This window comes from Pteronotus mesoamericanus, unplaced genomic scaffold (assembly GCF_021234165.1).
Source record: "Pteronotus mesoamericanus isolate MK-2021 breed Mesoamerican mustached bat unplaced genomic scaffold, CSHL_Meso_final contig_493, whole genome shotgun sequence".
Taxonomy (NCBI): domain Eukaryota; kingdom Metazoa; phylum Chordata; class Mammalia; order Chiroptera; family Mormoopidae; genus Pteronotus; species Pteronotus mesoamericanus.
Window position 1 is genome coordinate 480,660 of NW_026555183.1, and position 26,780 is coordinate 507,439.

Genomic DNA, 26,780 nt, shown 5'->3' on the forward strand with positions numbered 1-26,780 from the left:
GTGCTTGACTGTTACAGAAGACAAATAGGGCTCTGTGAACACAGAAGCCTCCAGAGGTTGTGCTCAAAAAGGAGAGTAGGCCCAAAACCTACCTGGCAGAGCAGGGGGCTCCTCAGTTTCTGGGCTCTGTCCTCCGTAGCAGTAGGAAGGGCTGGGAGGGGAGAGCGGCTTGTGACCGAGGTGGGACTGCCTGGGACCTCCTCCAGACTGGGACACCAGCCTCTCCTTGCTCATCGGGATGGGAGCAACTGGCAGGGATGGGGAGGCTCTGAAAAGCTGGGTTCTCATTCCCTAAAGCAGCACAGCAGGAGAGTTAGGTAGGGCTGAGTCCTCTGAGGACCAAGCCAGGCTAGGGCTGCTGGTTGCTGGATTTGCTAGATTCCAAAGACCGGCAGAGGGAGCTCAAGGGGAGCCTGCTGGTGGTGATCAGTGCTCACCCTCATTCTAAGGAGGTAAAGGAGACCAGTTCTCAAGTCGTGCATTGAGCAAACAACCTGGGCAGGGGAGGCAAGTTCAACAGTGGCAGCCGTGTGCAGCCCCGTTACTTTGATCCTGACTCCGCCACCCTGCCCAATGGCAATGAGACCCGAAAGTGAAGTCACTGTTCCAGGATATCAATAGCCAAGGGCTGCCAACCCTCCTGGTGCCACCTTTCCAAGAACCAGTGAGTGCCACGCCCCCAGTGCTGGCTTTCATAAGGCCAAGGGACTCCAGGTTCCAGGCGTCTTGGCCCACAATCCTGGCACAGTGGGCCTCCAACCAACTCAGTGGAGCAACCAGAGTGGGGTGCCTCTAGAGCAGCTCATGGCACACATAAACTTCTAAAATTCTGCAGCACACCAGAAAATATTTTTTTAATTTTTATTTACTTTCTAGAGAGGGGAAGGGAGGGAGAAAAATTTATGGATGTGCAAGACAAACATGGATTGGTTGCTTCTCACACACCCCCAACTGGGGACCTGGCCTGCAACCCAGGCTTGTACCCTGACTGGGAAGCAGTGACCTTTTGGTTCGCAGGCCAGCACTCAATTGACTGAGCCACACCAGCCAGGGCCAGAAAATCTTTGCTGATCTGACCAAAAAAGGTATAATTTTTATTGACTCACAAGGGATGGCTATTGTGTTGGCTGTTGTCATTTTTTTAAATTGGACAATCTAAGGAAAAAGAGGTTTAATCAGGTATTGCGTGTTTTTAAAATTCTTGCAACATACCAGTTGAAAATTGCTGCTCTAGAGTCATCAAAGTGAGTCTCCCAGCAGCTGGAGGGATGCCCAGGGATCAGCTGAGTTCTATCTCCAACTCCCCCAGCACCCGTTTTCTGTGGAAGCGGAGGCCCATTCTCTTCATGGGCCTGTATCCCTTCCAGGGAAACAGACTGGTCACAAGAGTCTATGAACCTAGTCCTCAGCCAGAAGTCCTGGAGGGCTGAAGAAAGCTGAGGTGAAAAGGGAGCATCTCCTGCCCCTACCCCTCTGCTCCCCATCATCCCTTTGCACCCAGTCCTTAACTCCCTTCCCACTTGCTGAGCCTTGCACAGCCTGCAGTGTGACATGCCTTTCCTCCCAGCTGCTCAGCCAGCCAAACAGATGTAGCCCACTTGGGAACCAGCCTTCTCAGCAGGGTGCTGGGCTTCCGGGAACATAAACTGGGTTCCTTGCTCAAGCCCATGTCAGCCAATTAGTGCAATTAACAAGAGGTCTACATTGTTGTTTCAAGAGACTTATTTTACCGTGTCCTTGCTTGCTTCAGCTGCCAGCAGTGTCCAGTGTCTGTTTAAGGGAAGCTCCCTCCATGGCCAAATTGCCCACTCCAGGGAGTGCCACGCACAGAACAGGCCACACCCAGAGCTGGCCTTCAGGGAACTGGCCCTCACCCAGCATTCAGCATGATTCCTGGCACTTACAAGATGCCCAGTGGTTTGCTCACTGAATGGAACCACCAGCATCTGGCTGCACCTCTGGAAGTCTCTGAGCCAGAAGGGCCCTCTGTGTGCCACCCAGGTGCCCCTTCATTTGGCCAAGACTTTTACTCAGCATCTTCTACATGCTAAGCACTGTGGGGACCCAAATAGAGAAGATAACCTGTGCCTCTGAGAAGCTCTCAGCTCCTTACCCCCGCTGAGGCTTTTCTGGAGCAGGGGAGGAGGTGAGTGGAACCCTCTTCTCTCAGGCTCCACCAGGGAATGGGTATTGGCCTTATTCAGTGGCAAGCCCCGCCACCAGTCCTGAGCCAGGCTTCTGCCATCCTTCCTGCATCTGGGAACCACCCCTGTGGCCATGTCACACCACTGAAATGATTCAAGTGACCCTGTCATACCTCCTCCCAGAATACAGGACACTGACATCAGAAGACCTTGCTGTTCCTTAGTGACATGCCAAGGAAAGTGGAGGCACAGCTTTCAGTTAGTCCCAGTCCTCGCCTGCCCTGTCCTTCCCCCCACAACACACACCCCTCTCCCACTCCAAACCGATTTCTCCTAGCACGATGAGAATGAACACAGGGAGGCCAGAAGTCACCATAAAAAGGCAGCTTGCTTTATTGTCATGATGCCAGTGGGGCACAAGGATGGGCAGCCTATCTGACTCCAGTCTGAGACTGAGGCCGAGGGGCCCCGGGAAGCCTGAGGTCAGCTCTCAGTATAAATGCACCAGTTCCTGAGGGCTGCCCAGTCCACACCTGCAGAGCAGGGCGCAGGGCATCTTCTCCCCAGTCAGCCCAGCTGGCTGGGCACACCTCTCATTCGGGTCCAGGCCACTCCCTCAACTCCATGTGGTTCTTGTCACAAAAGTCTTTTGCTATTACTCATGGGCTTTGGCTTCGGGATCACTCATGTCTAAGCACGACCCTCAGAAGAGAAGCCACACTCGTCTTGGAGTCAGGCACAGCCCTGGGCTCAGTTATGTCTTCTTGGATGGATACTGTCCCCTCAGTCCCCCTAGTCTCAGCTCTCCCTCTTCAGAGGAGTTAGCCCCAGGGTGAGCCTCGCAAGCCATGTCAGGGGCTCCTTGTCCCCACACCTCAGAGAAAGCTGCTTCCCATCCCTCCCCTTCATTCCCATCCCTTCCCTCCCACCCAACCCTCCCTCTTATCCCACCCCCCCCACCCACCTCCTTCCCAGCCCTCACTAGGGGATTCCACCTTCGTCAGACTGCCTGAAGGAGCTGCCAGTCCCCAGGGAAGGTGCACAAAACAGAAAAACAATTGGCAAGCACAGAAAGGGAGAAAAACCACAAAAATCAGGGTTGCCTTTGTCTACAAACAGTGGAGGCTCCCAGCAGGGGAAGAGACTGCTCAGCTCGGAAGCTGGACATTCTCTTGTGCTTAGGACAATCCTCTTCACCTCCTTTTCAGCTCAACTTCCCTGTGCCCAAGTTCCCACACTGAGAGACCGCTAGAGGGCTGTGCATGAGTGTGTGCACGTGCCTGTGCCTGGGCTCGTGCTGCGTACACACACGCACGCAGCTGAAGGGGTGCCCCTGCTCCTCAGAGGCTTCTCTCTGGTAACAAAGTCCTGTGCACAAAGACGGTACACGCACACCTGTCCACATACAGACACACACTAGATTCTAAGGGAGAGTAGGGGGCAGGGTCCCTGGAGGCTCACTGAACCTGGGCTGGGGCAGAGGGCCAGCACCTGGAGAACAGCTGGCTCCCACCTGGGAGGCTCAGACAGTGGTAACGGAGAGCAGAGGGTTGTAGACCCGCTTGCCATCAGCCGAGCGTGTGCCGTGGGCCAGCATCTCCTGGATGGTGATCCAGTTGTCTAGAATCTTCTTGTTGCGCTTCTTCATGGTTTTGCGGTGGCTCAAGGCAATGATGTTGAGCTCAGCCTTGCTGTCGCCATTCTGCTGTTCCCTCAGGCACTCCAGCCGGCTCTGCATCATGAACTCACGCCGCTTCCGCTGCTCCCGGGCCCGGATCAGGTGCTGCTTCCGCTCTTCTTTGCTCCAGTAGCGGCCCATCTTCATCTCACTCACCGCATCGTCGTCCGTGGTCATGCCACTGCGCTCCTCCCGGATCTTCAGGGCCCGGGCTTTGAGGAGGCGATCACGCACAGGCCGCTTGGCCACATAGCGGGTTCCGTCGCTGCGCACCTTGACCTTCCACTCCATGCGGGGTGCTTCATTGGCTGTTGCCACTGCTCCGCCCACCCGAGGGCCACTAGCCAAACTCAGGGGGCCATGACCCAGATCCTCCAGGCCACGCGGTGGGGCCAGCTGCACACAGCTGTGGTAGTGCTCACTCTCCTGGCCCTGGGCTCGGTGGCGCCTAGAGAGGTAAGGGCTGCCCTCGGGGCCCACGCGCTCCAGGGTCACCCCCATCTTTGGGCCGCGGCGGACGCGCTCCTCTGAGTGCTGTCTCCGGCCCACCTCAGGATCCCGGGAGAGGGATCGGAATTTGGCGGGGCTCCCCTGTGGAGGAGCTCCCTTGGGGTGGGTGGCAACAGGGGGGCCGGGGGCGGTCTGGTTCAAGTTGGAGTTGCCAGCAGCTGCCCGCCTCAGGGGGCTCTCCAGCAGGGGCTCGGTGAGCAGTGGGGTGCTGCGGCAGCTCTCCCCTGTGTTGTAGGCACTGGTGCTGTCCTTGTCAGACTTCTCAGGCAGCTCAGAGATGTCGGACAGCTCATGCTTCTTGGGCTCACTGGCTCCCAGCTCATAGAGGCTCTCGTCCTCCAGCAGCCAGGCCTTCATGCAGCGCTCCCGCAGCTGCTGCATCTTCTGCGCCCGCAGGATGTTGCGGCACTTGAATTCCAGGTGCCGGAGCTCCTCCTCCAACATGGCCATCTCATGGCCCAGGCTCTCATTGCGGTTGACGTCCAGGGCACTGTTGCCCCCAGAGGCCCGGGGAAAGAGGAGGCCCAACTGGTTGCCATTCTCCAGGTGGCACTTTATCTCCAGCAGCTCCCGGTAGCGCTCATACTCCTCGTCAGTGAGGCCAGGGACTTCGCCACCACCGAGCCCGGCCCCCTCAGCCAGCAGGGAGTCCATACTGAAGTGGAAGTCCCGGCTCTGCAGGGCATCCCCTTGCAGGCCGAACTTGCGCAGGGTCCCAGGTGTGTTGGTGGTGCTCGGGGGCTCGTCCCCCAGCAGGTCGTGCTCAGAGCTCTCCTCATTGCGGGTGCTCTCATCAGTCCGGCCCACCCCACTGTCCAGCTCCTGGCTGTTGCTCAGGCCTGGGCCCACATCAGGGACCCCTTGCTCCTCTTCGTTCCCGAGCTGGGTAGAAAGGTGAACCCTGCTCAGTCTGGGTCCCACTAGCAGGATTGGCATCAGGAGGGCTTTTGGGTCCGGCGCACCTCCCACGCCCCCCCAGCCCCTCCTCCCTCTCCCTTCCTGCTTGCCCTCCTCGCCCTCCCTACTACCTGTTCTTCCTCCTTGCTCACCTGCTGGGCAGGGGACGATTTCAACTTCCCACCGCGCGGGTCCCCCTCATTCTCTGAGCCCAAGTTATCCAGGAAGTCATCCCGGTCACTGTCCTTCCATCGCTTTGCCAGCTGCAGAGACAGGCCCGTGATGTCCCCCATTGTCTTAAGGGCTTCCCCAGACACCCCCCCGCAGTTGCCTCGAGGTTCCATACCCAGCCTCCTGGTCTCAATGAAGTTAACAACCCAAGAGAGTGGTGGTCCCAGCCCACTCAGCCATCATAGGTCAAAAGGGGAAATAGGCCCTGGGACACTGCCAGCCCTTTATCAGTGCCAGGTTGTTGGCATGTCTGTGCTCTTGTCACAGAACGGCAGATTCCGAGACAGAAGGCCCAATGTGAGGGGACCCAGAACACCCTGCTGGACACACACACCTGGCTCTCAGGCCGGGCCACCAGCAGGGAGATGTTGGTGTTCTCCTCTTGGCTCAGGATGGCCACCGCCTCTTCCCGGTTCTGGACGTCCACACCGTTTATCTGTGGCAGGCCGAGGAACAATCAGGGACACCAGAGCTGGCCCTGGGGCGGGCCCTGGTTGAGCGCCCTGGTCTAGAACAGGCTCTTGAGCTTTGGCAGGATGCAAATAAGTGAAAGGTGCTTCGGGAGAGGACCGCCCGGCCGGTGCAAAAGCACATGTGCTCAGAGAATAACATGGAGGAGGAGATATGCTCACATCTGGGGAATAGAGGGAGAGGCTGGCAAGGTGCCAGAGCAGATCCCCTGTGCACACAGGGGTCACCCAAGGTAGCTGTGCAAGAGAGATAAGACCCAGCCCTGGTTTTAATCACGGCAGGACGCCTGGCACCAGGCTAACCTCTTAGCAGGACAGAGCAGGGATCGACTAAGAAGAGGTGGTGTGACAGCTGGCACATCAGGGCCTCCTACCCTGCTCACCTGGATGATTCGGTCTCCTTCTCGGATCCGGCCGTCTTTGGCTGCAATGCTGTTGGGATTCACCTGCAAGGCACACACATCCTGGGCACTTAGCACGTCCACTAAAGTGCCTTTTCAGTAGGAAGGGTCAGCCCCAAAGCAAACCAAAGGCTCCTTGCTTACTACCTCTTCAGTTCAGACCAGCAGCTTCCAAGCTCCAGGAGGCAGGGACAGAACAGTAGGCCTGGGGCTTGTCACCTCACCGCAGCACAAGCCGCTGACTTGCTGACCAAAGCCTTCCAGCCCCTGTCTGCCAACCCCATGCCCACGCCCTGGCTGGCACTCCTACACTCTTTTGTATGGAAGCCTGGGGGGGAGGGTGGGTGTGTGTGTGTGTACGTACGTACGTACGTACATGTGCGCGCACGCACAGGAAACTGGACACTTCCCCATACTTTGCCGTACCCCAAAAATGTCAGCAGTAGGATAGTCACATGAGGGTTAACTTGATTAGGACACTGCTAGAGTGTGGAGGGGAACAGGGAAGTCATCCTCCCTCCTGCAGACACACAGACATCTGTGACAGACGGGTGAGGAAGAATGGCCCCCATGAGTGCCCGGAGGGCTGCTGGCTGCAAGATGTGAGAGGAAGAATAAAGCGTGGCCTGGACCTCATCCTGCCTCAGCCTTGCTCAGTGTCCCATTCTGGCCATGTGTGCTGGTGAGGGCTGTCAGGCTGGACATACACTAAAGCCATTGTTTGCCCTGGCCTCACTAAGCAGCGGGCTCCCTGTGATGCTAAGCAGGCCCTGTCCCTGGCACCTGGGTCCCTGTGGGCGGCCTTAGAGCCCTAGGCAGTGTGGAGAGGCCAAGGGGTTGGATGGTGTGCCAGACCCCGCCTCAGCACCCACCACCGTGGCACCCGTTCCCCTCACTGCTACAATAGAGGTGGGCATCAAAGTCCAGCTTTGAAGTCCTAGCACACAAGAAGACAGCATGGGGCTCTGCTGCCTTCTAGGAGACTCCACCCCCGTATCCCCACCTTCATACCTCTCCAACGTAGATGCCCAGGTCCTCCTCATCATCGGTGCGGTAGCAAACCATCAGGCCCAGCTTGTCCTGGTGGCTGGCTTTATACAGCTCCACCTCCTGCCACAAGAGGGGGTGAGGGAAGCAGAGGAAGAAAGCCCCGGAAATATGTGAACAACGACCCATGCTGCAGCGGGTGGCAGCCATGGCCCAGCCCTGACCCCCAGCAGCACTTCACCTGAGCTGAGCTTCCAGTCCCAGGTTTGGTGGATCTCTCTTACCATCCCAAAATGGCGCATGTGTTCAGTGGTCTTCCCTACCAGGAAGTGCCCGAGACATACGAGACACACGAGACATACAGGACACAGACATGTGCAGACGCAGACTCACCAACAGAAACTGACCATAGGACCTCACCCGTGCCCTCCTCCCCAATTCAGCCAGACTTGGTGGGTGAGCCTGAGTAACCAGCCACACACTGGGAAGGACCACAAGGCCCAGCAGCCTGGGAGCAGCAGGAGCCAGGCCTGCGCTGGGCTGTAGACAGCCGTCCTGGGGGGCTGGCTCCCGAGGCTGGCTGCAGGCCTTGCCCTGGCCACCCGGCTCACCTCATACTCCAGCTCGTCCATACGATCTGCCTCCTGCGGGCCGCCCTCCATGAACTCCGCTGGGTCATAATACTCATGGTTGATTGGGGGGCTGCCCAGGAGAAGGGGGGGATCAGGCTGGCCATCTGCTCCACTCATGCCCTTGCCCAAGCTCCTGGGCTGGCCAGTCTCACTGCACTCAGCATGGAGCCCTGCTCTGGGTACACCCTCAGGGAAGGCGGCCAGGCTACTTCTTCCAGAACCCCTTCCTTCTGAGCTACATGCACAAATCAGGAATTGTTACTGAACGGGAGTGTGCAGGGGTCCGCACTGAGGACACAGGCATGCCTAGCTGTCCCCCAGCTCAGACTCTCCAAAGCATGCCAGCCAGCAGGGACTGACTTCTCCAAACTATGTGTGAGTGCCCTTCCCGCCCAGCACTGACCCCACTCATGCAATGCCCCCAGGAGTTATCCAGGCCCCGGAGGACTGCTAAGGGGCAGAAAAAGACCCAGTCTACCTCTAATGGTGGCCGCCCCTCTTGCCCCGAAGCTAAGCTTGGCTGTTGGCGGCCCTGGGCCTACCTCTCTGCGGAGGGGATCCTGGGACCACCTCCCTGCAGCAGGAGTTTAGACTAGCAGAATGAGTCAGTGCTCACACAGTCATGAGCCACCAGGCCTGGATGAGAGGCCCTTCTTCCGAGCAGGCCAAAGAAAGGAGCCGAAGAGATGGAAGAAGTTCAGAGCAGGAAGAAGGATGAGACAGATAAGGATGCAAGAAGATTCAAGGGGTGATGCTTGTGAGGCAGAAGGCGATGGGGCGGCAGAGGAGAGAGGATGAAGGAGGAGGAGCTGAGGACCTCAACCTTCCAGCAGCAAGGTCCCAGGATGATCCTCCCTTGGCCCTGGGGGTAGATACAATGGGGATCCTGGATGTCAGCCTCCCCTGGCCCCTTCCTCGGCTGATGTCCAGCCCGAGGCTAGAGGCCTGGAGATTTTTGAGCCCTTGGGTGCCACAGTCGACTCTGGAGGCCAGGAAGCCTGCTTCCTGCCTGAGAGGGCAAGCCAGTTGGAGTCTCCCTGCCACACCCAGAGCTGCAGCGCTGTAGCCTCTGGGTGGTGTGGGGGTGGCTGCCCCTGGTGGCGTGCCCTCTCTGGAGGCAGGGCCCGGGGCCCTCCTGAGGGCGACTCACAGCTCAGACAGGACGTACGGCTCCAGGATGACCATGGGCGGGGTGGGCGGGCGCAGCTTGCCCAGCGCCATGATATGCTCGAAGGTGATGTCAGTCTGAGTGCCACTGTCCACCAGCTGCAGGTCGTGACAGGAGCTGTCCCCCCGGAGGCGGGGGCTGCGTCTCAGCACCTGGATCACCAGGGGCTCCTTGGAGGAGCGCAGGGCCTCCAGGGTTTGCTCCTGAGACAGCTTGGAGAGCTCCTTCCCGTTCACCTGCGGCAGAGACACGCCCCCATGAGAACCCACTGACCAGAACCCCAGTCTGCTCAACCAAGAAATCTGCTCTCCACCCTTGGTCCTGCTTACCCTCAGTGTCCTCATTCACAGGCAAACTCCACCTCTTAGCCCTGCCCCTACACAGTGCTGTCTGGGGATTGCTGGGCCATACCCCGAAGGCCGGGGAGCCTGTGATTGATGCCTGGGTCTGGGGGCTCTGCTCTCACACTGGAACATCCTTCAGCCCTCCTCTAGGAGCCACCCGCTCTTCGGTCCCCCTCACTCCGGCCCTGCTTCTCCTTCAGGCAGCACTGAGGCCAGAGCTAGCATCTAAAAAATTTACAGTCACCCTTGGCAATAACTGGGCATCTCTTGTATGAGAAAAGACCTTGACTCCTATCCCAATGGGTGTCAGTCAACAAACAGGCTCAGGTGGGAGGGTCGGGAAGAATAAGAAGATGGGAAGGACAGGATCTCTGTCCTTGAGGTAGTGATGGACTCACCAAAGAGAAAAAGGCCAACATGCACAGAGCCTCCTGGCATTACAAGGCAGTCTAAGGCCAAGGAAGTGGCCCCATCTATGACCACTGCTGTTTCTTAGGTGCCTGATGTGCCCAATTCTGACCGCGACAATCTATTTGGCAGATGAGGAAACCAAGGTTCAGCAAGATGAAGGAGTCCTGAGCCAGGCCAGGATGCACAGTGGTCGGGGACAGGAGCAGGGAAGGAGGCCCTATCAGGCTGGGGGCCAAGGAGAAGATGGGAAAAGCAGGCTGATACTGGCTGGAGGAGGGAGGGCCTTCCAGGCAGAGATCCAGGCTGGGGTCTGAGCTGGGGGCAGAAGGCTGGACCCCAGCCCAGCCCCTGATTTCTGCAGCAGCCTGTGTGCTGTGGGCTCTGGGGCAGTCACTTTTCAGCTAGTGAGCCGGTGAACCCCACTGCACACACTGCAACTCCAGGGCCCTCCTTGGCAAGGAGGCAAAAACACTAATGACCAAACACACACAGCCAGAATTTGTCATGGGGCCAGTGAGGGAGAGTCGGGAAGCAGTTCCCGGAGCGGGGAGAATGGCAAGGTCTGCAGTTCACTCAGCAGCTTTGTGGAAGGGCTCTTCCAGGCCTGGGGAGGCCACACACTAGCAGTGACATCCCAAATGACTACACCCAGCAGGTAAGCGCTAAAAGAGACCTTTGGGGACTGCTATGGAAGCAGAGGGGGCAAGGGAAGGCTCCCTGAGCAAGTGTCTCCTGTCCTGCTTCAGGGGAAGGGAGAGGGGGCTACAGCGAGACAGGGAGGCTGGTTTGCAGGTGGAAGCAGAGTCCCTGACAGTCAGCATGAAGAGTGCAGGTCCCAGGAACCCAGTGCACCCATGGACAGAGCTTCTGCAGGATGACAGGGAGAAGGGCTCTCATTTACCACACGGGGGCACAGGGGGATGTGGCCAAGGAGAGCCCCTTTCTGCTTAGATATGCTGTTCCTGTCTTCTCATTCTCATACACAGAGCCACCTTCCTCCTGGATGTCTCAGGGGAGTGGGAGTTCTTTGTAAAGATGCCCAGTCCAAGTGCAAAATCATGTCTTCCCAGCTGCAGCGTGACAGACCAGCCCTGGGGTATCGTTCCAGGAAGGCAGGCTGTCTTAGGGGAGCCCAGGGAGCCCAGGGAGCCCTGGCTGGCCACGGCTCCTCTGAGTAATTGCCTTTCTGCTATATGATTATGTCCTTGTAGGTAATTTCAGCTTTTGTCTCCCCTCTCTCCAAACATCCCATGGTCAGAAAAGGTATGTTTTAATCAATTTTGTCTAATTATGAAAGAAACACAGGTTCATTATAAACATTTGAAAAATGTAGAAAACCACCGCGTGTCTTCGGAATTCAGAGTTCCTGAGTTTCTGCAGAACAGCTGTAAGAGCCTGAGGAGCCGCAGCATCTCAGGTCTGGTGGGAGGCAACATGGGGCTGGGGGTCCAGAGTGAGGAGTGGGCTCACTTGGGGACCTGGGAGAAGCCCCCTCCTTGCTATATGTAGTAGGGGCTGGGGGGGTATGGGAGGTGGTGCCCGTGTAGGGTATGGATGGGAGTAGGGCAGAGGGTATGTGAGTGGGGATTGGTAGGGTGGGAATAGGAGTGTGGGGGAGCAGTGGGGATGTGGGTGGGGTTTTGGCTGAGGTGTAGTAGGTATGTGGGTAGAGTGCATTTAGGGGTGGTGTTTATGGATTGAGTGGATGTGGTGGTCTGGGTAGGGCTATAAGTGGGGTGCGGGGATCTGGGTGCGAATGGATTGTGTGGGTGAGGGGTAGGCTTAGTGGCTGCGGGGTGGGTATATGACCCTGTATTGAACCCTCTTCTCCTCTAGAAGGTCTTCTCTCCTCCATCTCACCCCCGACCCTCCGCCACCTTCCCACTCAGCCCTAAGTGTCAGCCTGTGTCATTATCCTCCTTTGTTTCCATCCTAAGCTTTTGGTTAATTATTCATCTGCAGGGCGGGGTGGGGGGGGGCACCTGGGGTGGGGCTCTACATCATCTTACCCCAGCTCTCACAGCTGCCATTCTTTCCTGCCCCCTCATGCATCCTTCCTCCTGTGGGCCAGGGCAATGGGAGCGGGCATCCCTGGCACCTGCTCATCACTTACTGCTCTCCTCTTGTCACGTATACCCACTCAAGGCCAGGTGCCTAAGCGTGTCCATCCCACCCAAAGAACCACACTCACTGGTAAACAGACACACGGAGGCTCTCTGCTCAAGCACCTGTGCATTGGGAGCTACGAGAAAGGCCCAGCGAACACCCAGGGAGGGAGAGCACTGAGCATGCTGAACATGTGGGTAAACCTAACATGTGCGTGAGGTTTCACAGCCATGGACTTGATTTTCATCAGGCTCTGGGAGACTCACCAAATACACTCACAGCACACCTGGATTTCCAACCTGAGAGGGCCCACCAGAAGTTAAAGGCTCAGGGTGGGCACGGGGAGGCCCAAGCTGGGCCACAGCAGACAAGGAATCCTCAGCTCATCCTCCAATCAGAGAGGAAGCCAGGCTCCAAGGGGGCCCACCCAGCCTTCCCAGGAGCTCCTGGGCAAGGTGGCCCTCAGCTCGGTTTCTATGTCTGTCACCGAAGGACACCTGCTCCTATTGCTCTGGTCCACAGAAAGAAGGACACCCAAGGGAAGGGACCTGGCTACTTAGAGCCAGCAGGAATCCAGTTAGGATCATGTTCCATGTGGAACCAGGGTGGTCAGCTTCGCGAGAAGCCTTTCCAGTTCAGGAAGAGGCACACTTGCTGCATGAGCCCATTGTCAGAAAATTCACAATATCAAGTGCAGACCTGCCTCTTTTGAAACAATCCAGAAGAAATCCACTTTATCTTCCAATACACTTCACATACCTGACGCCCAGTTGAACATCCCACGTACCTCCTTCACCCCAGTTCCCAATGGCTCTCATCTTCTCTAGTACCCCGGGCGGTCTGCGCAAGCCTTGCCATGTGCCGGGCATTATTTCTTGCCTTAGCTAGAAAGGACCCTTCAGCAGTAGTCCTGCCGGTTTCGGCGTGCTTGCCTTGCCTGAGCCTCCATGATCTCTACTTGGGGCCTCTCCGCACTCAGCCCTTTCAACTGTTCTGGGATGGGCCCAATTGGGTCGGCCCATGGACCACAGCTCCAACCCAATCCCAGCTGAACTACAAGTCACTTCATTTCCACCAAGGAGAGGGGACTCGAGTCTCTGAGGCATCCCTTTGCCCAAATGAGACCAAGGTGGCCCTCACACTGTGCTTTCAGACAGCCTGGCTCCCATTTATGCGCTGAGAGAGCACTCACTGCCCAGTCTCCACAGGTCCCAGGAGCAGAAGCCACCCCCAGGCCCCGTGGCCCTCAGCATCCCTCATCCCGGCTGACCCCCTCACCCGATCACATACTCAGCCTGGGTCTTACCTCAGTGTGAAATAGTTATCTTTCTGAAGGAATGTATCATTAATTATAAAGTTTGAAAACGTTCATCATACCCTCTGATCCAGTAAATTTGCTCTAAATAATAGATCCTAAAATGATGACAGATATTATGCAAATTGCAAGGATGTTAAAAGCAGCATTAGTTTTTTTATTGTGGTAAAATAGGCCTAACACAAAATTTACCATCTTAACCATTTTACAGTGTCCAATTCAGTGGCATTTAGCACATTCACATTGTGCAACCATTGCCTCTGTCTCATTTCTGTCCATCTGGACATTTCAGATAAATGGACTCCTACAGTACGTATCTGAGTTGTCTGGCATCTTTCCTTAGCAAGTTTTCTAGGTTCACCCATATTGCAGCAAGCATCACTACTTCACTCCTTCTAAAGCTAAATAATATTCTACTGTACTCCATAATACAGGGTATAGCACAAACACACCTTTTTTTTTTTTTTTTTTTTTTTTTTTTTTACAAAATCATAAGCATGTAATTCTGTAACGTAACAATATTACACTCAGGCACACCATATGGCATTTTAGGTGAAATGTTCAAATTGCTGTCCATCTCGTGTGAGACATTCACATACCCTACCAACCACACTCAGGAAAGCCTTACGTCTGCCAGACCCTGTATTCCATTGTATAGATAGACCATATTTTGTTTCTCTGTGGGTGGACATTTGGGTTGTTTCTACCTTTTGGAGACTCAATCATGCTGCTAGGAGTATTCCTGCACAAGTCCCCAACTTCATGTTTGAGTCCCTGTTCTCAAATTTTTGGGGTGTACACCTAGGAGTGGAATCACTGCACCATATGGTCATTCTACATTTAATTCATTAAGGTACCACCATTCTTTTTAATGCCAAAAACTTTACAACAATCTTGACCGTAAGTGTCTACCACAGTATTCTAATAGCAAGTCTGTTTATTAAAGATATAAAATGACACATGAACATCCTGACTGGTGTAGCTCAGTGGATTGGGCTTCATCCTGCAAACAGAAAGGTTGTGAGTTCGATCCCTGGTCGGTTGGGGTGCGCGCAAGAGGCAACCAATCCAAGTTTCTCTTGCGCATCCATTATTTCTCTCCCTTTCTCCCTCCCTCCCCCTCTCTAAAAATAAATAAAATATTTAAAATAACACATAAACTATGATGATTACCATATGAAGTGTTTATGGGAAAGGGCTTGGAAAGAATAAATAAAAATATTGTGCAATGGAAATGGAAATCTGAGACTTCTGGGAGTATAGATCCCGGCAAGTGGTAGGCAGCCTAGGCTGAGTGGAAGCCGTATTTTTTTTGGAGAGGAGAAGGGAGGGAAAAAGAGGGAGAGAATCATTAATGTGTGGCTGCATCTTGCGCCCACAATCCAGGCATGTGCCCTACAACGGGAATCAAACCAGCGACCCCTTGCTTCGCAGGCCCACACTCAATCCACTGAGCCACACCAGCCAGGGCATGGAAGCAGTATTTATGTGACTTTTCTCTTTTGTTCTTCACAGCATTTTCTCCAGCGAGCATTACTTTTATAATCACAGAGAAAGTACACAAAAACAATCTAGCCTGTGATCTGTGCTGAGGTTTTCGCAGTTTCCCTGCAGACCATGGGAGGTGGCTGGTTGTGCCCCTGGCTCCTGGGCAGCCAGGCTCAGACTGCAGCCTCTGGGCTCCAGCCCCTTGAGTGCCAATTAAAGGAGAGCAGTGACAATGAAGTCACATCAGACTTCACATCCGGACCTGATCGAAGAAGGCACAGGAGGTCCTAACTTTCTCCCTCCACTGCCTTCAACTTCCTGCCCAAAAGGAAGAGACAGATCCCAGGAGCCTGGAGCCCTAGAGGATGAAGTAGTGGAGGGATGGGGGAGGGGGAGCCTTGGACTGTGGGCTCCAGGTAGGGGAAGGGCCTTCACTCCAGGACCTCCTGCCCTGAAGGTGAGGGTGATGAATCACAGCCACCCACCTCTCAAGGGAGGTGGCCAAGGAGATCTTATACCCACTCCAGGGAAGACTGGGAAGCCGGTTTTGGAAGAATGGGGAAGGGCCTGGCCACAGGGCTGGCCAGTTAGCCTCAAATGGCCCTGGAGACAGGGCAGGACTGGGCAGACACCCTCTAACCCCCACCCCCTCCCCACCCCCATCCTCCCACCCAACTCCCACCGTCTCTCTAGGATTGCATTTGCAGAAATGATTCTGCAGGTGGCCAAGGTGTGGGCCATTATCTCTGAAGTCCAGGGTCTAAGCAGAAGGGGGCACTAGACCTATCAGGATGATCACTTTGTAAGTTACACATCTGAAACTAATATACGTATGTCAACTGTCACTGAAAAAAATTGTATTTGTTTTTTAAAAAAGAAGAGGACACCCTGGCCAGGTAATTTGGTTGGTTAAAGCACTGTCCGATACACCAAGGATGTGGGTTCAATCCCTGGCAAGGGCACATACGACAATCAACGAGTGAATAAATAAGTGAAACAACAAATTGATGTCTCTCCCTCTCTCTCCGAAATCGATTTTAAAAAGAGGACAAGAGGCCCCAGGGTGGGAGAGGACACTGACACTCTAGGTGCTGGGTCTGCCTTCAGAGGGAGCCCACGCCCACCTGGTACCCCAATGCCCATCCCAGCCACTCAGTGCAAGCCAGGACCCTGACCCCTCCAACAAGAGCTTGGTGACCAACCAGAAAGCAGGGTGAGGGTGTGAGGGGTTGGGAAAGGGGACAAGACACAGCTAGGGCATGTGCTTAGCCTAAGGCAAGCCTAAAAGGAGGACCTGGATGGAATCATGGTGGGAGTGGGAAGACCCTTCTAACTAACAATCAAGGCTGTTGGAGGTGAGTGAAGGAGGTGAGGGGCCCCAGCAGGTGGACCGTCCCAGGCTGCACAGGAAGCATAGAGTGGGAGCTCCCGGGCCACTGCCTGCTGTCTGTGCTCTGGGAGCAGCCCTGGAGGACCCAGCTCTCTCATCACCAGGGAGATGAGGACAAGAGGCACCTGAGTTCACCTGAATGATGATGGGACAGATTCAAAAGAGGAAAATTTCATAATGCTAGAGAATGAGGAAAAGAGAAAGCCTTGGAGACGTAGGTAGGCAAGAAGAACACCAGGGTAGGAGAAGGGACACCAGTGGCAGGTCAAGGACACATGGGAGGAGCAAGAAGACCCAGGGACAAATGAGAGCAACACAGGAAGCTCAGGGGTCTGTCAAGATTGGGCAGGGGCCCGGTACAGGCGAGGGCGCTGGCGCTGCTTCCCCCCACACACAGGGAGCACTATGGGCCAGGGCAGTGGCCAGCAGCCGGTAGCAGAAGGCGGCCCTAGGCATATTCGCGCACAGTCCCCCTCCCATCCCAGAGCCTCAGACAAAGAGTCAGTGTGCATCTCTCCCTCCCCCGTGATCTCTCTCCCCTCTCAGTGTGTGTGTCTGTGTGTGTGTGTGTGTGTCTGTCTGTCTCTCCCTCCCATTCGTGTCTCTCCTTCCCTCTCCCATCTCTCACCTCACCCCATCTCTCTCTCCTTCCTTCCCCCTCCCCACCCCCTTTCGTCTGTTTCTCTCTTGTCTGCCTCTCTCTCCCCATACTTCCCAGATGCTCCGATTTGGAATGGGAATCTCAGCAGATGAGCAGGGAGGGGGAGGCTGAGAAAAAGAGCCCAGGCCTGGCTTTCTCGAGTCCCCGTGGGGACACCCTGGGAATCCCGGGGAAGGCCTTTTCACTCATGGTAAGGCCTCAGGGAGGTGGTTAACTACCTAATTGCTAGGGGCGCCCACAGCCACTACATTATGACTCAACTAACCCCACTCTGAGGATTAGGAAACAGACTAGGAGAGCGCAGAAATCAGAAGTTACCCTCTTGTCCTGGAGCAGGGAGTTCTGACCAACCAGCTGGCTCTCAGCTCTGCAGTCAGGAGTGTCCAGGGGACACTCTGGACGCAGCTGTGTCTCTGGCTTCCCCAGTCCAAACAAGTATCATGGGGACCTCCGAACTGACAGAGGACTGGCGAAGAAGGAAGCCCAGAGAAGAGCAGCCTGAGCCAAAGGCAGATTCTCTGCACTCCTGCCTTTTCAGTGGCCCAACCAAAGTCCTCGTTCATGTCTTACCAATTCTGGATTTTGAAAATTGGCAAGCCGCAGGAGTGCTGGGACATCTGACCGTGGACATCTGCATTCCCTTCACCCCAGTCCCCCAAGAGTGCACAGTCTGCTGCCCCAATCCCTCCTCTCTACACATACATTACACTTCTGACAGCAAGATGCTGCTGACATGAATGCTGCCATTCCTGAAGGAAACAACACCCTTAAAATGCTCATGGATTTAGCACTGATCTGGTCACCTCCACATCTCTCCAATTGTACTACTAATGCCCTTATAGCTTTTTTTTTTCCCCATCCAGGATCCAATCAAGGATCACACACATTACATTTGATTGTTATGTCTCTAAGTCTCCTCAAATCTAGAACAATTCATCCACTTTTTAAATTTTCGTGACATTGACCTCTTAGAAGAGTCCAGGGCAGCTGCCTTGTAGAATGTCCCAGAGTCTGGATTTGCCCTCATTAGATTCAGCTTAAGCACTTCGACAAGCTGCTGCATCCTTGTCCGTCCCCCCCATCCTACCAACATCAGGAGACAATGGGGTCAGGCTGTCCCACTGCTAGGGAGGCCTGGTTGGTTTGATCATGTAGCCAAGGTGAAGGCTGCCAGATCTCTCAGTGACAAAAAAATTGCATTTACACTTCCTAATTCATAGGAAATTTGGAGTAATACCTTGAGACCCTGTGAATAAATATCCTATTCCCTGACATTTATCTAATGGTTTTACCATCCAAGGATGATTCTTGCCTGAATAAAGTGCATTGGTGGCTACAAAATGCCTTAATTTGTAAGAATTCTAGCAGGGACACAGCAGTACACTCCATCATGTGACCAGCCCAGTGAATGGTGCATGTCCCCACCTGAGGCTGCTTGGACGAGCCATACCAACCCCCCCATAACACCCCCAGGACCTTTCCGCCTGGGGGCAATAGCGAAAAAAGAAAACATGAGAAGCCTTCATCTCCAAGGTGTTTTTACTAGTCTGGAGGCGGTGTGTGTCTGGGTGCCCATGTGAGCTGCCTGCATGTTGGTAAGGCTGTGAGTGATAGCAAAGGAGGGTCAGTTACTACATGTGGCATGGAAGAATAGATTATGTCCTTTGGGACTCACCTTGAGTAGTGGCCCTTGGAAATTGATTCAGTGGTTCTGAGGTGAGGCCTCCCTTATTTGTAACAAATTCACATCCTAAGTGATGTTGATATGATTTGGGGCTTCACCGATTTAACGCAAGTTCCTATCTGAGGTTCTTACTACTCTGCATGTAGACCAAGGACCAGCAGAACAGACATTGCTTGGGAGCGTGAGACATGCAGAATCCCAGGCCGTACCTGGACCTGCCCAACCAATCCCCTATTTTAACAAGGGCCCCAGGGCGGAGTCAGCTGTCCCAGAGGACCCCCTCGAGTAACCAGGGGGACGTGCACACACCTGAACAGGATTCAGGCATCAAGCGCTTGCTGTAAAGGGTCTCTCTCGCCTCTCTCTTCAGCCCTCCCCTTTCCTCCTCCAAGCTGCTAAGGAGGTGGGTGGTGTCCACCCATGGTGGGCTGAAATCTGACCCATCTGCCCTGCTCCCTGCCTTTCCCAGGGTGGGGACAGGCCTCTCAGAAACCTCTGAAGTACTGCTTGGACAGAGCAGCAGGGCAGGTGGGATGCCCCACTCGACCTGCGTGTAAAAGCAAAGCAATTCCTGAGGCCGTGATCAAGGTCCATCCTTCAGTGTGCTCACTGCTTCCCAGGCCCTGTGGACAACTGAAAACACCCTCCTACCCACCTCAGGACTAACCTGGGTGGCCCAAGGGCTCTATCCTCAATCCTCATTTAGTAGTAATTAAAATGATATTCTTTATGGAGTGCTTTTCATTTCTGCTGCTCAAAGCAAGCATGAGGAAGAGGCAGATTGCACTACAACGAGGGGAGATGCCTGTGACACCCAAAGCTAGCCCCAAGCCCCAGCTTCTCAGTCTTTCTTCCTTTGGCTTGATTCCTGAGCAAATAGCCCAATCTGTTCATTTCTTTTACAGCAGAGGAACCCTCAGAATAATACTGGACATTCCTCTGTCACTGGGCATTGACTGTGACACATCCATGAGTGAGGCCTTCTCCACCCAATGTCAGCATTTCAACAACTGACCTAATGTGTTGATGGCAGTAATTCCACCCAAACGAGGCTCCCGGGGACCCAGTGCCAAAGATACTGATTTTGCCAAGACAATGATCCCAGGAGGCAGACACTCTTTATTCCCATTTAGAAGGTGAGGAAACAGGCACTGAGCTACTGAACCAGTCAGTATCAGGGCACCACACTGTCTTACCTGGCAGGGACCTGAGACAGAAGGAAGACCCATTCAGCCTCACCAGGACCCGTGCCGGGCTAAATACTCGCACCTGCTTTTTTGCCTTTTGGGGGTGTATGCTTGCACATGTATTTCTTGTTTTTAAAGTTTTAGTGAGGTATAATTGTCTGCACATATTGAGAGCATACAATTTTTAAAGTTTGGAGATATCATATATATGCACGTGTGAAACCCTCACCGCAATCAAGAGAGCTACCATTTCCATTGTCGCCAAGTGTCCTCATGCCCCTTTGTCATCCCTCCCTTCCAACCATCCATGCAAATGCTGCTCTTTCTTCTGGCCCTATAGATTAATTTGCATTTCTAGTCTTTTCTATCAATGGCTCAGACAGTCCTCAGAAACGAAGGAAGGGCATTTTAAACTCTTGGGTCAGTGGTGAAGCCTGGTGAGGTGGTCCACATGACGACGACTGGAATTCAGGGCGCCGTCCGCCATCCGCGCACTCCACAGTGATTTCCAGAGGACCTACTCCATGCACAACGACAGAACCAAAGCCCTGCTCACAGAAGGCCCTCACTAAAGCGGAAGGGAGCATGTCAAGTGGGGAGAGGTGTCATGGAAGATAAAGATGCCTCGGAAAGAGGGGACAGGTATGGGCCCACTGCCCTCCCACGCTGCTCTCACCATATCCCCCCTCAAATAAGTAAAAAGGCCCCCAGGCGAGGGAATTTGTGGTGCTCCAAGCTGGATTTCTAGCACACAGGATGGGGGCTGGCACAGTGGGGGTTCAGCAAGTAGGTGCTGGAGGAAAGAACACTAGGGAGACTACCCAAGGACTGGAGAGGTGTTCTGTGACCTCTCCTGATGCGGCCAGAGGGGAGAAGACAGGCGGTTGACTCACTCATCCTAGAGGCTGAAAGAAGAGCAGAGAGGGCTGGGCCCTGCAGGGAATGGGTGAAGTGGGCTGGAGGCACTTCCTTTGTCACATAGTGCTCCCATGTGCCAGGCCTGCCAGCCAGGCAGCGCACGACGGTGTCAGAGAAGCAGGGAGCAAAATCAGGAACACCGCAGTGACAAGTGGGAAAGGCAGGCAAAGAGAAGCTCAAGACAGTGCAGCGTTATTAGGTCCACCAGAGAAAAGGGCACAAGCCCAGCAAGCAGAGGCACACGGAAGGCATTTTGTGCCTTGGTGCTAGATGGCGCTAGGTGATGCTGCTTCCTCCCTTTCCGCCCTTTGTAACCTGGCTCCTTCTGACTCTTAACTCAACATGCATATCTGCCCCAACTCAGGGTCCTTTCCAGATTTCCAAGCTCAACCCTCCCCACCCCCTCCACCTCCAGCACCCATCCTTGCAGTACATGACTTGGATAATAGAAACTGGGCCCTGGTTGGTGGACTGAGTGCTGGCCAGCAAACTAAGAGGTCACCAGTTCGATTCCGAGTCAGGGCACATGCCTGGGTTGCAGGTCACATCCCCGGTTGGGGGCGTGCGAGAGGCAACCACACAGTGATGTTCATCTCTCCTTTCTTTCTCCTTCCCTTCCTCTCTCTAAAAATAAATAAAATCTTAAAAAAATAAATAAAAGGAAAAAGGAAATTGGGAAGGAGTTCTGACATGCTGCATTTAAAGTACTGTTATAGACCATGTCAGTAGAATAAAGGGCCAAAGTCACATGAACATCTCAACAGCCACGGAAAAGGCATTTGACAAAATCTAACAACGCTTCACGATAAGAACACTCAAACTAAGAATAGAAGGGAACTTAACCTGATAAGGAGCATCTGTGAAAAACCCACCGCTAACCTCATACTCATTGTTGAAAGACTGGAAGCTTTCCCTTAGATCAGAAACAAAGCAACGGTGCCCACTTCTATTCAACATTGTACTGGAGGTTCTAACCAAAGCAAATAGGCAAGAAAAAGAAAGAAAAGGCATCCAGATTAGAAAGAAAATAAAACTATCTCTATTAGCCCATGACATGATCCCATATATAAAAAAATCCTGAAGAACCCACTAAAAACTATTAAAACTAATAGATGAAGTTTAGTAAGGCTGCAGGATACAGGATCAATATACCAAAAAATCAATTGTATTTCTATACAACGGCAATGAGAAAAATGAAAAAGAAACTGAGAAAACAATTCCACTTACAATAACATCATAAAGAATAAAACATACAAGAATAGATTTAAGAAAAGTGCAAAATATCAGTGAAGGAAATTGAAGGCCCAAATGTAAAGACATCCCATGTTCATGGGTGATAAATAAATACTCCCTCAAATTGATCTATTAATTCAATGCAATGCATGCAATTCCCACAAAATTGCACCAGGCTTCTTTTCAGAAATTGCCAAGCTGATCCTAAAATTCACATGGAAACTCAAGGAAACCGGAATAGCCAAAACAATCTTGAAGAGTAAGTACTAAGTTGGAGGATTCACACTTGCTGATTTCAAAATTTACTTAACAAAACTACAGTAAAAGCAGTTGGTACTGGCATAAAGATAGAAATGTCTCCAAAAGATACACAAATGACCAACAGCACATGAAAAGATGCTCATCATTAGCCATAGCCATCAGGAAAATGCAAATCAAAACCACAGTGTGCTCGCACCTCACACACAGTAGGACGGCTATTATCTAAAACACGTGTTGTCTGCCCTGGCTGGCGTGGCTCAGTGGATTGAGTACCGGCCTGCAAAACTAAAGGGTCACCAGTTTTCGTCCCAGTCAGGACCATGCCTGGGCTGTGGGCCAGGTCCCCAGTTGGGGGTCGCGCAAGATGCAACCACACATTGATGTTTCCCTCTCTTTCTCCCTCCTTTTCCCTCTCTAAAAGTAAATAAATTTTTTAAAAAAAAAACATGTGTTGGGCCCTGGCCCATGTGGCCCAGTTGGAGTGACTGAACGTCACAAGGGTTCGATTCCCTGTTAGGGCACATACCTAGGGTCTCCAGTGGGTACGTTCTATGTTCCTCTCTCACGTTTCTTTCCCCTTTCTCTCTCCCTCCCTTCCACTCTCTCTAAAAATCAATCAGCATGTCCTCAGGTGGGTATAAAATAAGTTAATTAATTTTAAAACATGTGTTGGGGCCCAGCTGGGTGGTTGGGTACACAAAAAAGTTTCAGTTTGATCATCGGTTGAGGCACATATGGGAGGCAATGGATCAATACCTCTCTCAAATCAATAAACCTATCCTTGAGTGAAGATTTTTAAAAAATGTGTTGGGGAGGATGTGAAGAAATTGGAACCCTTACACTGCTGGTGGGAATGTAAAATGGTTAAGCCCCAGTGGAAACATCGAACAGAATTACCCTATGATTCAGCAATCCATTTCTGGGGACATACCCAATAAAACTGAAAGTAGGGACTCAAACAGATATTTGTACACCCACAGCAGCATGATTCACGATAGCCAAAAGGTGGAAACCCAAAAGGCCATTGATGATGAATGGATAAATATGATGCGGTGTAGTCATACAAGGGACTCTTACTCAGCAATAAAAAAATGTTAATACATGCTACAACATGGATGAACTTGAAAGCATGATGAGAGAATCCAGGCACAAAGGGTCACATATCATACAGTTCCATTTGGAAATGTCTGGAAAAGGCAAATCCACAAAGACAGCAAGTAAATCAGTGGGTGCTGAGGGGCTGAGAGGTATGGGGGGAAAAGGGTACAGGGCTTTCTTTTTAAGGTAACAGAAATGTTCTGGAATGAGATAGTGGTGATACTTGCCCAATTCCCTGAATATACCAAAAACTTCTGAACTGTACACTTTAAGGGTATGCAAATTATATATCTCAAGCTGCAATTTGTTGTTTTTTTTTAAGTGTCTGTGAGTTATCAGGCAAAAAGGGCCTGGAACTCAAGGCTAGGCTAGAGACTTGGAGGTTCCCTAACCTGGGGCTCAGAGAACGCTGGAAGTCTAGGAAGGGGCTCCAGGGAGCCCTTGTACAAGGAAGTCACATGGCAAGTGATGTGGGTGGAAATGTGCATTTCTCTGGGCTGCATTGTGTCTCGGTGGGGGTCCCTTTCCCTGCTAAGGTGCAGGGGTCACAAGTGGGTATGGAGGAGACAAAAAGTGCCACTGAAGCTGGGGGAACACCAGTGTTTAAGGATCACTGGGGCCAGGCAAGGAGTTCTGGAAGCTGGCTGGTCTTTTGGGACAAAAGCTTCCTTCCTTGAGAAGGGGTTACAGGCAAGAGTTCCCCCCTGCCTATGCCAGGGACTTCAGCCCCCCAGAAACGAGGCCAATGGGGATAGCTGACAGTTTTCTCTGCTTTACAGGTTTTAAAAATTCAATCCTCTTTGTCTCCCCTTAATTTTAAAAGATGGTTCCTCTTTTCTAAAGATTTCATTCATCATTACTACCGCTGCTACTACTACTGCCACTACTAGAGAGAGGGGAAGGGAGGGAGAGAGAGAAACATCAATGTGTGAGGGAAACATGGATCAGTTCCCTCTCCCACGTGCCCCAGCCACTGGGGATGCCCGCAATTCGGGCATGTGTCCCAACCAGGAATCCAACTGCCAACTTTCGCCTCGTGGGACGAGGCCCAATCAACTAAGCCACACAAGTCAGGGCAGGTAATTCCTCTTCTAAAACAGCATCCAGTCTCCCCTTCTGCCCACACTTCTGCAGAAGCTTTAAAAGGGACCAACGTTCCCAGGAACTGGCCCGGGGATGGCTGCAGCCCAGACCAGGAAACAGCAGAGGGCGGCTGGCCTTCAGAGCCCGCCACCCCTCAGGCCTGCCTGCCCAGGCCTTGGGGCTATCTCTCAAGGAGGAATGCCTGGTTAGGGAATTTTGATTCAAGGCCTCAGACATGGAAACCCCTCAAGGGAGCCTCAACCCAACCTGTGGCGTCTCCTCCCACTACCAAGGGGCGCCCCAAAGGGTTACTGCAGTGTCACCTCCCAACCATGGCTCATTTCAGACCTGTAGTGCAGTGCAGGTTGCCCTCCGCTTTTTACGCATCCCCACGAGGCCCGGCCTGAAATGAATTATTACGTCAATGCCTTGTCGGCAAAGTCCAGAGCCCACCGCTTTGGAACCGCTTGCCTTCTGATGAAATGATTTCAAGAAAGGAAGCAATGAAGATTCCACGGCTTCATTGACCAACCAGCGCAGCCCACCTCCCTACGACAGTTCGGGTGCCCACAACAGGGATTCCACGGGACTGCCTCTCGGTCCCAGCCTGGGTCATTCCCGAACCTAATCCCACGAGGAGGCAAAAAAAAAAAAAAAAGAGCCAGGAACGGGGGGCGGGGGCGGGAGGCAGGAATCATGAACAGCGGAGAGTTCACGCGCCCCGGAAACCTACCGGGAGAGAGCAGAGAAGTGCCGCCAGGCCAGGGCAAGATTACCCTTCCTGCCCGCACAGTTCTACACCTCTCCTTCGACCTCCTTCGGGCCTGCACTTCGACCCGTCCTGACCAATAAACACGGAGTTAAAGCGCATACCTGTCAGTGCCGGGTCAGCCCCTGGGTCTCGATTCCCTCTGACCTTCAACTCCCTCCACTTAGCCCTGGGGGCGTCTCAGGCCACACCATCTGGAACATTTCTCTAGACAGCTCTTAGAGCGCACACAGAAAGTACACACACGCGGGACCGAAGGAGTCTCCGCGCACATACAGATGGGGCACAGGCACGCACTCACGAAATAACTCCACGTACAGGAAAGGAAGCCCCACTTCCAGCCCCGGAGCTGGAGTCCCAGTCGCAGCAGGGAAGCCCAGTGTCTCCTCTTCCTCCCAGCCTCGCACCGCCCGGTCCACGCCCCCCGAGGCCCAGCGGGGGAGAGAGCAGGCCGGGCACCGCCGCCTGCGGACGGCCCTCCCCGCTGAACCCGGAGGCGGCCACTCACCCGAGGCATCCAAGGCCGGGGAGCCCACCGTTTGGGTTGGGCCGGAGAGGAGGGTGCCAACCCGGGCCGGGCGTCGGTGGGGCCCTGGCTTGCCCGTGCGCTCCTGCGCCCCTTTCCCGCTGGGACCTATATTTGGCCTCCCCCGCGCGGCAGGCGCCCGCCTCTCTGCCCTGCCCTGGGTCCAGCAGAGCAAACGCGTGCAGGGCAAACAGCCCGTTTCTGTGCAACCTCCACGCCAAGCCGGCGCCCGCAGCATCGCGCCTCCCAGGTCCCAAACGCGCGGATCTCGGACCGAACCCAACTTCCCGACCTGGTCCGATCTGAACCCAAGGCTCGCGTCCCAATCTACTCCTGGCGCCCAAAGGATGCGTCCCGCACCCCCATCCCCACGCAGTTCCCTCTCGTCTGTGACTGGTTCCCACGGAGCGCCAACACCCAGCAGCTGCAGAAATTGAGGGCGGGGATGGCTCCCTACCTCTTCCTCTAGAATCCTCCAGCCCTCCCACATCTGCGGCCCCGGCTATACCAGGCCCTACTCCCGGGCCGGCTTTCTCCCGGGGTGGCGCCCACACACGCCCCCCCCCCACAGCGGCCCAGCCGCCCTACCTGAAGCATCACTTTGTACTGCTCCTCCGGTTTCTGGACCACGCACATATTACATCCCATGGTGCTGGCCGGTGAGGGAAGAGGGCGGAAACGGGTAAATGCCTTTCACTGGTCCTTACGCGGGACCTCGGGTCCCGGGCCGGGGCCCGGAGCCATACCCTAGAGCAGGGGGCGGGCCGCCTAGAGGGGAAGGGGGGCACGCCCCCAAGGGGGGGTCAGCTCCACGCCCCTCGGGTTAACTCTTAGCTGGCAGAGGCCAAGCGCGGGCATGCTCCCTCGCACCCGGCCAGGATTAAAAAAAAAAAAAAAAAAAGGGAAGCGGGGGATGGGCGGGCGCGCCGGGCGTTGCTTGGCTACGGCCCCCCAGGATGCGCGGGGGCGCGCCGGGCCTCCGGGGGCGTCAGGGGCCGTGGGCCGCGCGCCTCCCCGCCCGCGGGGCCCGCCGCTGCCGCTGCCGCTGCCGCTGCCGCCTCCGGCTCCCGCCCATGGCCGCTGGCCCCGGGAGCCCGGCCCTTGCGCTCAGCGCCGCGGCCCGGCCCGCCGACTGGTGGGCGGCGGCGCGGCGGCGGCCCCCGCTCGCGGCCAGGCCCGCGCCCGCGC

The 26,780-nt window shown here is 54.3% G+C and overlaps 1 protein-coding gene across 2 annotated transcripts; it reads right to left on the minus strand.

Annotated features, from left to right (window-relative positions):
• Positions 1-3,125: 3,125 nt before the first annotated feature.
• On the minus strand, positions 3,126-26,380 carry PDZD4 (PDZ domain containing 4). Of its 2 annotated transcripts, XM_054578114.1 has the most exons (8): positions 26,181-26,380; positions 9,119-9,354; positions 7,930-8,020; positions 7,343-7,441; positions 6,314-6,376; positions 5,795-5,896; positions 5,382-5,492; positions 3,126-5,214 (listed from the first exon to the last, which is right to left on the minus strand). In XM_054578114.1, the coding sequence occupies exons 1-8, from the start codon at positions 26,238-26,240 to the stop codon at positions 3,667-3,669; spliced, it is 2,310 nt and encodes a 769-aa protein (XP_054434089.1). In that variant the 5' UTR covers positions 26,241-26,380; the 3' UTR covers positions 3,126-3,666. The 2 variants fall into 2 exon arrangements, with proteins under 2 accessions (XP_054434089.1, XP_054434088.1); XM_054578113.1 differs by lacking the exons at positions 9,119-9,354; positions 26,181-26,380 and adding an exon at positions 8,567-8,797.
• Between the last annotated feature and the right edge of the window lie 400 nt (positions 26,381-26,780).